This window comes from Panthera tigris, chromosome D2 (assembly GCF_018350195.1).
Source record: "Panthera tigris isolate Pti1 chromosome D2, P.tigris_Pti1_mat1.1, whole genome shotgun sequence".
NCBI classification, from domain to species: Eukaryota; Metazoa; Chordata; class Mammalia; order Carnivora; family Felidae; genus Panthera; species Panthera tigris.
The window spans coordinates 36,399,598-36,414,360 of record NC_056670.1 but is presented as its reverse complement, the minus strand read 5'-3'; the positions used below and the strand labels follow the sequence as shown (position 1 = coordinate 36,414,360).

At 37.9% G+C, this 14,763-nt stretch overlaps 1 protein-coding gene across 7 annotated transcripts in view; it reads left to right on the top strand.

Moving 5' to 3' along the window:
- Positions 1-14,763, top strand: part of KCNMA1 (potassium calcium-activated channel subfamily M alpha 1) — a 726,630-nt gene that overhangs the window by 698,993 nt on the left and 12,874 nt on the right. For all 7 annotated transcript variants that reach the window (XM_042961232.1, XM_042961231.1, XM_042961233.1 and 4 more), the window contains one exon: positions 13,043-13,237. In XM_042961232.1, coding sequence (XP_042817166.1) covers positions 13,043-13,237 — 195 coding nt within the window. The remainder of the gene's footprint in view (positions 1-13,042; positions 13,238-14,763) is intronic.

Sequence of the window (14,763 nt, the reverse complement as noted above, 5' to 3'; positions counted from 1 at the left end):
CTGGGTTTTCTTGGATTCCGGTTACATGGATGAGGAACTCGAGGCATACTAAAGTCAGGTAACTTTCCCATCGTCATGGCTGTTGAGTGGCGAATCAGGGATTTAAAGCCATACTAGCTGAATTCTGAAGTCAGGACCATGTTGTCCTACCTAGAAGAAAAGCTTTCCTGACTAAGGATGGAGTCCTGACCTTGGTAGTAGGAAGAGGGGCTCCCCTATTCCCTAAACAACATGTGTGTGTGTCTCTCTCTCCCTCTTTTTTTTTTTTTTTTTTTTTTAACATTTAACCTTTATTTATTTTTGAGAGACAGAGAGAGAGAGAGCATGAGCAGCGGAGAAACAGAGAGACAGAGAGGGAGACACAGAATTCAAAGCAGGTGCCAGGCTCTGAGCTGTCAGCACAGAGCCTGACCCGGGACTCAAACTCACAGACTGCAAGATCATGACCTATAAGCCAAAGTTGGACGCTTAACCAATTGAGCCACCCAGGCGCCCCTACATGGGTCTCTTGATTCCAAGCACAAGAAAGACCCTACCTTGGTTCCCATAGGCTTCCCAAAGCCCATGTGACACAGGAACAGCCATGGCCTCTGCCCATAGCATCCCTGAAGACTAGTCCGGCTAAGTCTGGAGGCTCTATACGGAAGTCCCTCACAAGGCTTCTAGCAGAAGTAAGATGAACACAGTCACAGAAAAGGCCAGCAGTACAGAAGCTTAGGAGGCAAAGGATCACACTTCCATACTGCAGTCCTCCCTCCAGAAGTTTGTGTTTCTTCAGTTCTAGTGTTTCTATTAATCCAGAAAAGAATTGTGCCTTCTGGGTCAAGGGAGTTGTACGGAAGTTTGCTGTAGCTGGCGCATCCTCCACAGGAATTGTCTGTGATAATTGGTATTTGAAGTCCTAGCATCTGGTTTGCCGTGTGGTGCTGAAACAGCCACTTTCTATGCAGAAAGCTCTGGATTTGGTGCTTAGCTGCAGACCGATGTTATGCTCTGTGAGTGATACCCCAACCACAAGAAGAAATCTGTGCCTTCCATTATGACCAGCTGGATATCCTTTTTCAAGAAAAGCATGGTCTTTCCACCAAGTCACTCAGATCACAAAGAGACCTTGATGCATGCTTAGAACACACCCACATGCAATGCTCAAAGTACTTCTCTGCAGGCTGATTATTGAGGCAGCAGAATAGGAGCAAGAGTGCTCTGCTGACAGACAGACGTCATTATTCTCTGTCATAGCCGGTATTGTTGCCCGCAGTGCTGCTTCTTGATGCCTGCGTGGAAAAATCAAGGAGAGAGGTCTGGGATACAGAGCCAGGTCAGAGGGCAGAGATTTGTGTTCAGAGTTATGAGTGAACTCTGTGTTGTTCGGGCACCCATGAAACCCTGTGGCCTGCCCTGAAATTATACCTGTGTGATGGGAAATTTTGAAAGTGACACACTCTGAGCAGCATACAATTTTAGGCACAAACCAAGACCCAAGGATTAGTAGATGCTCAATAAATGTCAGTGACTGATTGATCTGAAGTTTGTGTTGTTTCAGTGTAACTGGTTTCAACACAGAAGGGGAAAGCCAAATCCTAAAGATTTAACAAAACAATAATCTTTCATGTTGACCTTCTAGACTTTGCAGAACAGAATTTATACTGGTTTTCATTTAAAAATCATTGACTGTTTTCATTAGAAATGTTATTCATACTCAGTGTGGGGTATTTTGAAAGCACAAGAAATATATAAAGAATATATATAAATATAAATATATATAAATATATAAAGTGAACCATATTTTCAACACCCAAAGATAAGCATGATTAATACTTTGGTATATTTCCAGGGTGCCTGGGTGCCTCAGTCAGTTAAGCCTCTGACCTCAGCTCAGGTCACGACCTCACAGCTCGTGGATTTGAGGCTGCATCGGGCTCTGTGCTGACAGTTCAGAGCCTGGAGCCTGCTTCAGATTCTGTGTCTCCCTCTCTCTCTGCCCCTCCCCTGATCATGCTCTGTCTCTCTGTCTCTGTCTCTGTCTCTCTCTCTCAAAAATGAATAAACATCAAAAAATTTTTTAAATATTTTGGTATATTTCCTCCCAGATGGATAGATAAGTATGGAATCATTCAGTTTTATTATGTTGGGTTTTTTTCCCTTTTATTTTCACAGTAACTATTTTTTTAATTTTTATTTATTGAGAGAGAGACTGAGCGAGCATGAGCAGGGTAGAGGGGTACAGAGAGAGGGAGAGAGAGAATCCCAAGCAGGCTCCATGCCCAGAGGAGCCCAATGTGGGACTTGATCCCATGACTGTGAAATCATGACTTGAGCCGAAATCAAGAGTCAGACCCATAAGTGACTGAGCCACAAAGGCACCCCCATAGTTAGTATTTTATCCAGAACATTGAATCATGTCGTCTTATTGGGTATCATGATTTACAAAGCCTTCATAGGATTTCATGAGATTCTAACATATAGCTATTCCAGAATCTATTTAACCATTACCTATTTATTGTGGGGCATTTCACTTAAAATTTTTGTTATTGTAATAATAATTAACCCTGTGATAAACATTATTGTATATAATCTTTGAACAAGAAGCAGTTTATTATCTTGAGGCAAACTTTCTGAGTTTTTAACAAATATGAACATTTAAAGCTCTTGATGCTTTTAATATTGCCAGGTTATCTCCTATTAATTTGCACTTCCATAACTGTTAGATAAATGTCATCCTATGCACTCTAGTGGACACTATTATTTTCTCTGTTAACTGCGTTTATGATAGTTTTGAAGTATATAAACTTCTAATTTGTATGTAGTCGTGTAAATGCATATTTTCTTTTGTGAATTATTCTATACTGGTTTTTTTTTTTTTTTGCTTTATTTTGTTTTGTTTTATTCTTTTCTATAGTTTTTATGCTGAAAAAGTGCTTGCCAAACAAGCGAACTCTCAGGTATCCTGAGATCAGTTCAGTATTCAGCTATATTTTCATCAGGTTGTTTGTGGCTGTGTTTTTTGCCTTTAACTACTTTATAAACATTTGCTTCCTTTCTTTTGCCTAGATTCATTGAGATATAATTGACTTTTAACACTATGTACATTTAAGGATACAGTGCAATGATCCAATGTATGTATTATACTGAGAAATGATTACCACAATAGGGTTAGTGGGCACATCCATTATCTCACATAGCTACATTTGTGTGTGTATGTGTGTGAGAACTTTTAAAATCTACTCTTAGCAACTTTTAAATATGTAGTACAGTATTGTTAACTGTAGTCACCCTGCTGTACATTACATCCTTAGAACTTATTCACCTTATAACTGGAAGTTTGTATCCTTTGACCACCATCCCCACATCCAGGCCCTGGCAACCACCAATCTGTTCTCTGTTTCTGTGAGATAGTTGCTTGCTTATTTATTTATTTATTTATTTATTTATTTATGTATGTATTTATATATTTGGTTCCACATATAAGTGAGATTATACTATATTTGTATTTCTCTTTTGGACTTATTTTACTTAACATAACGCTCTCAGGATTCATCCGTGTTGTTGCAGTTGGCAGGATTTCATTCTTTTTATGACTGGATATTATTCCATTGTGTATATATATATATACCACATTTTCTTTATCCACTCGTCTGCCAATGGGCACTTAGGTTGTGTCCATGTCTTGGCTATTGTAAAAAGTTCTGCAGTGAACATGGGAGTGCAGATGTATCTTTAAGATAGTGATTTTTCATCCTTCAGGGATATACCAAGAAGGGGAATTGCGGGATCATATGTAGTTCTATTTGTAAGTTTTGAAGAACAATCATGCTGTTTTCCATAGTGGCTGCACCAATTTACGTTCCCACCAACAGTGTACAGGGGGTTCCTTTTCTCCTCATTCTCATCAACACATGTGTCATTTCTTGATTTTTTGACAACAGTAATTCTAGCAGGTGTCAGGAGACAGCTCATTGTGGTCTTGATTTGCATTTGCCTGATGATTAGTGATATTGAACACCTTTTCATGTATCTGGTGGTCATTTGAATGTCTTCTTTGAAAAAATGTCTATTCAGTTCCTTTGTCCATTTTGTGTAGGATGTTTTTTGTGACTTATTTTTGCTGTTGAGTTATACGAATTCATTCATTCATTTCCTTTTTTTAGAAATTTAAGATAAATATAAATACATTTTCATAGTCAAAACTATATAAAATAAATAAAATTACAGGAAAAAATTGAAGTCAATCAGAATTCTATCACCCATAATTAATCACCAAGTAAAATTTGAGAATACAATTATTTTTACATAAATTAGCCTTTATCTGTTGAGGTCTACACTTTTAATGTGAATTTTAGATCATGGCGTTTTTTTGGATACTGCTTTTTTGAATATGTTGCTATTATATCGTATAATTGTTACTGTGCCATTAAATATTCTCTGAAAACATAATATTAATATCTGGACAATATAACTAATGTAAATGTATTGTGACTTATTTAATCATTACCATATTGTTGAAGAATTTTTTCCAGATAGCCAGTTGCCCCTAAATCATTTGTTGAAGAAACATTTTTTCCCTTTGGTATATAATGCTTTCCTTATCATATTAAACAACAAATTAGCAAACTGTTTTTTTTGTAAAGAGCCAGATGGTAAATATTTTAGGCTTTTGAAGCCATACATACTCTGTAAGTACTTGACTTCTGTCATTATTGCACAAAAGCCTACTTGTAAACAAATGGGCATGTCTGGGTCCCAACAAAGCTTTATTTAAAAAAAAAAAAAACAATAGGGGGCAGACTAGATTTGGCCCACAGATTTGCCAACTCCCATATGAAGGTTGTATAACTACTAGGCTCTTGTTCTCACTAATCCATTCTGGTTGATTGATCTTCTCGTTTTTAATATTGTCTACAGTGTTTAATTATGAAATATTTAATATTTATTTTAACACTTGGGAGGACAACTTCATAAACTGTTTCCAGAGGAAATTTAGCATATTCATATCAAGTTTTTAAAAAACCCAGTTGAATCTATGATTAGGCATATATCAAACTTAAAAATTTTACTAGAGGGGCGCCCGGGTGGCTCAGTCGGTTAAGCGTCTGACACTTGATTTCAGCTTCAGTCATGATCTCACGGTTCCTGGGACTGAGCACAGCCTCAGGCTCTGGCCTGACAATGTGGAGTCTGTTTGGGATTCTCTCTCTCTCTCCCTCTCTCTTTGCATCCCCCCTCAAAATAAATAAAGGCACTTTAAAATAACTTACTAGAGAAAATATGACATTATAACATCCAGTTTACATGTTAAGGAACATGGTCTTTTTCTCTATTTTTCTCTTTTTCCTAATAATCTTTTCTGTTGGTAGATGATCATTACTTTGCTTGCTGTTGAACAACAGTGGCTGTTCTTCTTACTCATGACCAGTAACTGTGACATTAAAGAGAGCTTCTGGAATAGGAGAGTTAATTCTCAAACGTATATGACACTATATTCTCTTTCTTATTTCTAATTTTATTTTTTAGTTATATTTGTCATAGGCTTGCTTATTTTATTTTTTCCAAGAATTATTTCTGGTATTTATCAATTTAATAAATATCTTCCTGCAGTTTCATTAATTGATGCCTTTTCATTTCATCCTTCTGCTTTTCTAAGATAAAAAAGAACAATAAAAGACAATTCTTTTAATGCTTAGCATTATTTATTATGATTCTTTTGTATTTAATAATAAAATCATTTAAGGCTCTGAATTTGTTTCTGCAGCTTTGGCCTCAGTCTATGACATTTTTACATACCATTTTCAAATATTTAATTTTTAAATACTCTATATTCTAAGTTTGATTTCCATCTTGACCTATAGTCAGGTTTTAGAATACTTTTCTTTTAAACTTGGAGATGCTGGAATATTTACTTTTATTTCTATTATTATCTTAATTTTTTAAATGTAGACCCTACAGCTCATACTTTATTTGTATATACTGAGATTTTATACTTTGAGCTGTGGATCTTTTTTTTTTTTTTGGTAATTATTGTTTGGGAGCTATCTAAACATGTCACAAAGTTTAGCACAAATCTACTAAATCACTTGCATTATATCCTTAATTTTCTTATATTTTGGTTTGAGCTGTGGAAGCTAGAAACACAGTGATATTTTACATACCACCCTCAGTCCACATTTATTTTACTCTAATTGCTAATTAGTTTTGCTTTCTCTATTTCAGTTATATTATTTTGTCCATAAATAGGTAATATCTTTATTGTAAATTTTAACTCTCAATATAAAGTTAACTTGCTTAATGTAACATTTAACGTTTTACTCTTGAAATACAGTTTTCAATGGCTGTTTTATTTTGTTTTTTCATGTTTCTTTATGAATATATCAGAGTTTGATTTTCATTTTGGCTTTTGAACAAGTCTGAGAATCTTTGTAATTCAACCAAATCACTTAGTTCATATCTGTTTAGTTATTAACATATAATGCTATAATTTTGCATTATGCTTTACACGTGCCTCTGTAATTGTGTCTTTTATTATCCATCTTTGGGTATATTTTTGTATGCTCATTGACTCTAGTGGTATGTGAACTATCTATATTCTATTTTTGATTCTAGTTAGTGGTTACGAGGCATTCTATAAATATGTGTGAAAGTATATTTTCTAAGCATTATTGTCTAGAAAAATTTAATTCTTGATTCTTCCTTCTATAAGATCAAGGAATTCAGATGCCTTTATATCCATCCTCCTCTCTCCTACCTCATTTTGTGGACTTTTAAAAATTAATGAATGTTACTGTATTAACAGTTTTATGTCATTTTTTTTCCCTCAAGGATTACTTTTGACATTTGCATTTAGTTTAGTAATAAAAAACACAACCATTTATTAAATTCCATATTTCAATACATTTCACAGTATTTTTAAAACAAATTTGCTCATTTTTTAATTTCTAAAAGTTTGAAAAGATCTTAAAGGATGCAAATTTTTTTCTGAGTTTTTTTTTTTTTAATGTTTATTTATTTTTCAGGGACAGAGACACAGACAGAGTGCGAGCGTGAGCTGGGGAGGGCAGAGAGAGAGGGAGACATAGAATCTGAAGCAGGCTCCAGGTTCTGAGCTGTTAGCACAGAGCCCGATGCAGGGCTTAAACCCACAAACTGTGGGATCATGACCTGAGCCAAAGGCAGATGCTCAACCAACTGAGCCACGCAGGCGCCCCTTTTCTGAGTGTTTTTTTTTTTTTTTTTTTAATGAAGTAAGTCAATAAATGCTTAGGTACTCAGAGATTCAAAATATTTTTTTTTCAAAAATATTTTTATTGCCTTCACAAATGATTGATGATTTAGCTCTATGTAGAATTCTTGGAATAAATGTGTCTTTTGAAATCTCAGTTGGCATCGTTCTTAAGTTTTCTAGAGAAGTCTCTGGCTAACCTGATCTTGTACTTTTTATTTTTGTACAATATTGTGTTAGGTTACTTTTTTTATTTATTTAATATATATTTTTTAGATGTTTATTTATTTAATTTTAGAGAGAAAGCAAGCAAGAGCTGGGGAGGGGCAGAGAGAGAAGGAGAGAGAGAATCCCGAGCAGGCTCCACACTCAGTGCAGAGCCCGATATGGGACTTGATCCCACGACCCTGGGATCATGACATGAGCCAAAATCAAAAGTCGGACACTTAACCAACTGAGCCACCGAGATGCCCTTCTTCATTTCATATTTTAAATTTAAATATTTGCCTAGTACAGATTTAGGTGTTAACCACACCTACTTGGTGAGCCATTTCAATCCACATCCTCAGTTCATTCTTCAGCTCAGGACAGGTTGTTTTCAACTGTTTCCTTGCTTGCTTCCTCATTTTTACCTGCTTGAATTTTGTTTACGACATTAACTTGTGAACACTTGCTATTTATCAATTTGATGTCTGTTGTCTTTCCTCAGTATCTACCAGCATTCTCATAGAGACAGACAGATGGAAGGAAGAAGGAAGGGAGGGAGGGAGGGAGAAAGGATGAAAGAGAGTTTCTACATGTGGTTTTGGCCAACTTCTTAGTTTTACTTCCACATCACTGACTTTTATGTATGTGATTTTAGTTCTACAACATACTGTGTATTTTTTGTTGTTGTTTTGGCAAGAACACTTCACATGAGATCTACCCACTTAAATTTTTCAGTGTATCATATAGTACTGTTAATTACTGTTTCTTAATGGATAAAAATCTGGCCATTACAAGTTTAGTTTACCTTTTAGCTGTTTCTCTTGTTTTAGGACCTTTGCTGAGATATGATTAATAATCCTGCAATTCTCCCACTTAAAGTGTGTAATTCTGTGATTTCTAGTATAATCACAAGTATGTACAATCATCACCACAGTCAATTTTAGAACATTTTCATTGTCTCAAACAACAAACAACAACAACAACAACAACAGCAACAAAAAACCCAAAAAACCTCCATACCCTTTAGCAACGGCCCATAAACCTCTGTCTCCCTCCCTGAGCACCAAGCAACCATTCATTACTCTATTGCCTATATTTCTTGATTTGGCTCTTCTACATATTTCATATAAATGGAATCATACAGTATGTAGTCTTTTGTGATTTTCTTTCACTTAACATAATGTTTTCAAGGTTCATCCATGTTGGAGCATGTTTAGTACTTTGTACCTTTTTATGGTATGAATAATATTCGTATAACTGAATGATACTCACGCATGGATATCAGACATTTTACTTATGCATTTATGAGGTGATAGACATTTGGACTATTTCCATTTTGGGACTGTTGTGAATAATGCTGCTGTAAACATCTGTATACAAGTTTTCATATGGACATATATTTTTTTAGTTTTTCTTGGGTATATACACAGAAGTAGAATTACTGAGCTATATATAACTCTGTTTAACCACATGAGGGACTGTGAAACTGTTTCTCAAAGTGGCTGTATCATTTTATATTCCCACCAGTAGAGTGTTGGTGTTCCGATTTCTCCCCATCCTCAGTCTTTTTGATTATAGCCATCCTAGTGGGTGTGAAGAGATAGCTCATTGTGGTTTTGATTTGCATTTCCCTGATGACTAGTGATGTCTTTTCATTTATTTTGTTGGCCATTTGTATCTCTTTTTTTTCAGAAATGTTTGAGTCTTTTATCCATTTTTTTTAAAATTGGGTTGTCTTTATATTGTTGGGTTGTTAAGATTGTATATATATTCTGGATACTAGGCCTTATCAGATATATGACTTGCAAATATTTTCTGTCATTCTGCAGGTTTCATGGGTTTCTTTCACTTTCTGGATAGTGTACTTTGTTGCACAAAAAAGTTTTAATTTCAATGAAGTTCAATTTATTTATTTACTTATTTTTGGTTGCCTTAACTTTGAGTATCATATTTAAGAATCCATTTTCAAATCAAAAGTCATGACAATTAATCCTATGTTTTCTTCTAAGCGTTTCATAGTTTTAGCTCTTAAATTCAAGTCTTTGATCCATTTTGAATTAATTTTTATATATAGTATGAGGTAGGAGTCCAACTTTATTCTTCTGAATGTGGAAGCCCAGGTGTTGTAGCACCATTTACTTAAGAGACTATGTTCTTTCTCTATGGAGTAGACTTGGCACCCTTGCTGAAATCAATTGACAAAAGCATATGAATTTCTTCCTGTACATTCTTTAATCCCATGTCTGTCCTTCTGTCAATACTACACTATTTTGATTATAGTAGGCTTCTAGTGTATTTTGAAATTAGGAGGTTTGAGTCCTCCAACTTTTCCTTTTTTTAGATTGTTTGATCATTTCGAGTGCTTTAAATTTCATGTGAATCTTAGAATCAACTTTTCCGTCTCTATAGAAATGGTTTTGGGGATTTTGACAGAGACTGTACTGAATCTGTAGATTGTTTGGAGGAATACTACTGTCTTAATAATATTAAGATTTCCAATCCATAAACATGGGATGCCTTTATATTTATTCAGATTTTCTTTAATTTCTTTCAACACTATTTTGTAGTTTTCATTGTACTAGTCTTGCACCTCCTTGGTTAAATTTATTCCTAAGTACTTATTCTTTATGATGCTAATATATGTGGAATATCTTAATTTTATTCTTGTATTGTTCATTGCAAGCATATAGATATACAAATGATTTTTTTTGTATATTGATTTTGTACTTGGAAACTTGCTGAACACATTTATTACCTATGATTGAATTTTAATAGATACCTTAGAATTTTCTGTATATAACATCATGTTCTCTGTAAACAGAAACATTTTGGATATGGATACCTTATTTTTTTCTAGCCTTGGCTAGAGCCTCCAGTGCTCTGTTGAATAGAGGTGGTGAGAGTTGACTTCCTTGTCTTATTCCTGATCTTAAGAAGGGTATTGGATTCTTTTAATCATCTCTAATCATATCCATTTTAATTTAAATATCTTACATAAAAAAGTAATTGGGTAAGTTGTATGAAGTCAGCTTTCTTATAATCTGATCTTTTACTTCTTATAGAAACCATATTTAAGAAAAAATTATTTTGATTCCAAAACAGATGCTTTGATCTTTTCCTATTACTTCTTCCACTAACAATTTAATCAGTCAAAATGATGCTTTTCCTTTATATCTTAAATGTTATGGTTCCTTTTTTAAAAATATGTATACTGGCTCTTTTTATTTCTCTCTATCTTTGAGCAAGGAGAGGTCTGTTTTTCAGTATTTGAGGTCTTGACTGTTCTGCTTCCCACCTCGCTAGCTGTTAGATTCCTCCTCTTGGTCTTGATCTAAAGGGGTGATTATAGTGCAGAGACCCTTGTCAAAGTTCTTTGCTCAGCACTCACTCATTTAATGTGCCACAGGGTTAAGTAGGGGTCTTCTGCTTCTCATGGTGGGTTATATGACTGTAGGGCTGTGGATTTACCTCCGAAAACTTCGGACATGTTTGTGGATTTTCCCCAAGGTGACCCCTACTAGAACACAACTCTAGTGGCTCTTCCCATTGCTGCTGTCCCCTCCCAGGATTCAGCACCCTGGTGACATTTGCTGTGCCACTGCTGAGTCCAAATAGGGTCTTAGAATGGGGGGAGATTAAGAAGTGCAGATTCAGGGGGGTGCCTGGGTGGCTCAGTCGGTTAAGCACCCAACTTCAGCTCAGGTCATGATTTCGTGGTTCGTGGGTTCGAGCCCCACATTGGGCTCTGTACTGACAGCTCAGAGCCTGGAGCTTGTTTCATATTTTGTGTCTCCCTCTCTCTCTGCCCCTCCCCCGCTCATGTTCTGTCTCTCTCTCTGTCAAAAATAAATAAACATTAAAAAAATTAAAAAAAAAAAGTGCAGATTCAGGGATGATGTAAACAGCCTTGGTTTGCCTACCTCTCACCTCAAGTGTAAACGATTTTTAAAAGGGAAGGTTGAGGATGAGCTGACTGTCCCTCTCACCAGCAAAAGCTGCAAGTCTCTGATATTAGGCCAGAAGTATTTATCAGGGCTTCCGGTGCACCAAGCACTTTTCTATGTGCTTCACATGTATTAGTTATATTATCCTCATAACCACTCCATTATTACATTTCATAGATCATGAAACTGAAGAACAAAAATGACAAATAACTTTCCAGGGTCACGCAGCTACTAAGTGGTGAAGCCCAGCATTAAACCCACCGCCTGGCTCTTATCTCTTGGCCACACCAGCAACATTTCCTCCTGTACCTGCCCTGGTTCTGCTTCTGTGTCCCCAGGGCCCATCTAAGCTTTAGTAGAGGATACATTCATTCTCTTCAGGGTCTGACTCCTTCTGAGTAACATTCCTAGTTTCCTTTGCTGTTAGAATTTTCTATCACTTTGGGTGTTTTGCAAGTATTTCAGTAAGGAAAGTGAATCTTGCCCCGTGAACGGCTATCATCTGAACTCAGAAGTCCTCATGGAATTTTTTGCGTATGTGCTTGACCCTAATGTCTGTGCTTATTTTATGGATGAGAAAATCAAAGCCTAGAATGGTTAGTCCACCTCCCCCAAGCCATAGAACTAGTGATGGCCATGCAGGATGGGAAATTGTCCTTCCCTGGCTTGTTCCCCACTGTGTTTTGCCAGGTAAACCAACAAAATCACTGAAATGAAATTTAGCTGCCTTTCCTAACCCACTTCCAAAGGTCCACATGCCCTCAGAAGACACAGGCAAACTTTGCTTTGATTTCACTTCAGCCTGCTTGATTTCTTCTTATCTTGGAAAATGGAATGCAGACCCTCAGTTGAGACTTTTCTCAAATTAGGCTGGGTGACATATGTCTTTTTGAGCTCTTTTATTTGACCCCCTATTAATGTTTTTAAACCCTAATTGTTTTGTTCCTGACAGACCTGTTATGTTTCATGTGTGAGAGAAATGTACACATAGAAGGAAACTTCTGTCATCTTCTGTATTTGCCTCAGACTATTGAGATTATTAAAAACAAAACAAAACAACCAAAGTGCACACACGAGGGCATCTTCCTCCTTGCAATTTTATCTGGCATATTTAATTGATAGAGACTTCTGGGTTAGATTATTATCAAAGGTTGTAGTAAACTGTTGAGCGTGTGGCCTTAATGATGCTCTCGACATCTCCTTCCAACACACAAAGAAGTTTTGCCACATTGGGGAAGGCGGCTTCCTGGCATAGGGTGACAGGACCTCGGAGGAGTCCTCCTTGGGTTAGCAGCCTGTGCAAGCTGCATTTGTGTCCCAGGTCCAAAGTCCCTCAGTAGACACGTGGGACTCGAGGAAGGGGAAGCAGTATTTGCATCCCTACTGACACCAATTATGGTAAACACCAACTATTTAGACATCAGCCCTTTAATAAAAGTTCCCTGAAGTGGTTTTTGAAAGTCAAGCTCTCATGGCAGAACCAAGTAAGAGAGAAAAGAATGGAATAATTGGAGGCTGCTGTCTTTTCACTTCCCACATAAAATTATTTGAAGAGACAGGCCAGAACTTTAAACAGGAGATACCAAGAAAAGTTGTAATTTGGATGTCTGTTGTCGTGACTTTAGGGTATTTGCTTAAAGGAATTTTTTTCTCCCCTACCCCCCAACTCTCTCCCCAGACCTACTTCAATGACAATATCCTTACACTAATCCGGACGCTGGTGACTGGAGGAGCCACGCCAGAGCTCGAGGCTCTGATTGCCGAGGAGAATGCACTTCGAGGGGGCTATAGCACCCCCCAGACGCTGGCCAACAGGGACCGTTGCCGCGTGGCCCAGTTAGCGCTGCTGGATGGGCCCTTTGCGGACCTGGGGGTGAGTTCATGGTGCAGAGGTCACCTGAGCCCACTGACTGGGAATAGCTTGGCCAGAGTGAACTGGGTGCCAGGGTGAGGAGCCAGGCACCTGTCTTTTCTGTCTTCTGTGGTGATTCACTAGAGGTGATGTGTATGGTGTGCTGTGTTTTACATGCAGTCCTTCATCTTTATTCCCACGGCAATCCTTTGACATAGGTTCTACTCTCAGACATTCTAAGGAAACTGAGGCTCAGAGAGACAGAAGACTGGCCCTATCAGGAATTTGCGCCAGGAACCCTGGCTTCAGAGCCTGTGGGCTTTACTCACTCCCCTAGGTATCTTCTACCACGAGCTAGGAGGCATGAGGTGATTCCAGCATGTGACCGAGGCTGGGACCCCTTTCCACAGGGTCTTAGCCTACCTCAGGGCCACTTCACTCCCAAGGCACATTAATAGCCCATGAGGAGCTTTTCAAAACCACTGATGGCCATGTCCAGTTCCCAGGATTCTGAGTTTTTGTATCTGGGTATACAGATTGGAGGTTTTTAAAACACTACCAGTAATTATGTGCATCTCGAGCCACTGGCCAAACAAATGGCATCTCATGTGGACCATTTAATGTCTCTAATTCCAGACCTAGGTCTTTGCATCTCTGAGGCTGCACCCAGTTAATCTCCCCCACGCCCTTCCTGCCGCAGAGGGGATGACCAGTGCCTCCCTTTGGGCTCCACACACCAACTGGGTTCTCACACTTGGGCAGAAGTATGCAGTCTTGACCCTTATTCACAGCCCTATACGGCATCCACGGATGGGTTCAAGGGGTGGAGCCACAAATCTTGGCAACCAATACATTTATTGCACGAACAATAGCGTCGCCCAAGGAAAGGGTCACTTTTGCTATTTCTTCTGAAACTATGATGCTGACTTGCACCATATTTTAGTATGGTTATGGATAAGGACCTATGTTAGACTGGGCTTTTTGGAAAGGCAGCTTCCGTAGCTCGTGGCTCCTTTCATCTATCACCGACTTACTGATACACTTTAAAAGGATAAAGACTTTAAATGACGGTAAGATATGGCCCCATTTGTGTTCTGTAATATGATGCCCATTTGGAAATTCCAACAAGACAAGAAGGACACAGGCAGCCACTTTATTCCCAGCGATGTCATTCTTCAGTGCCCTTCCTACACTCACACCCACCTGAAGCCACCTGGCTGTGTGAAGCCAGCATTTCCAAGTGAGTGGAGTTGCTTTCACATTCCATGTCGGGCCCCAGACCCTCTGGGAGGTGACTGTGAACTGATTAGGACTGTGAATCCCACTTATTCCACCTGCAGCTCTCCACCTCCTGGGGAAACACATTCTCTTCCACCGCGCCATCTCTGAGGTCTGTAAATTGTGCTTTTCACACAGTCTTTTCCCTGAAAGAGTCTTTCACCGTAGCACCTGGTGGGGTCTTTTCTCCTCGCAGTGATTTTAATTATCACTCGAGCAGTTTTGACAACACGGTCAGATCACAGTGATTACAGCTGAGCTGGGGCTAA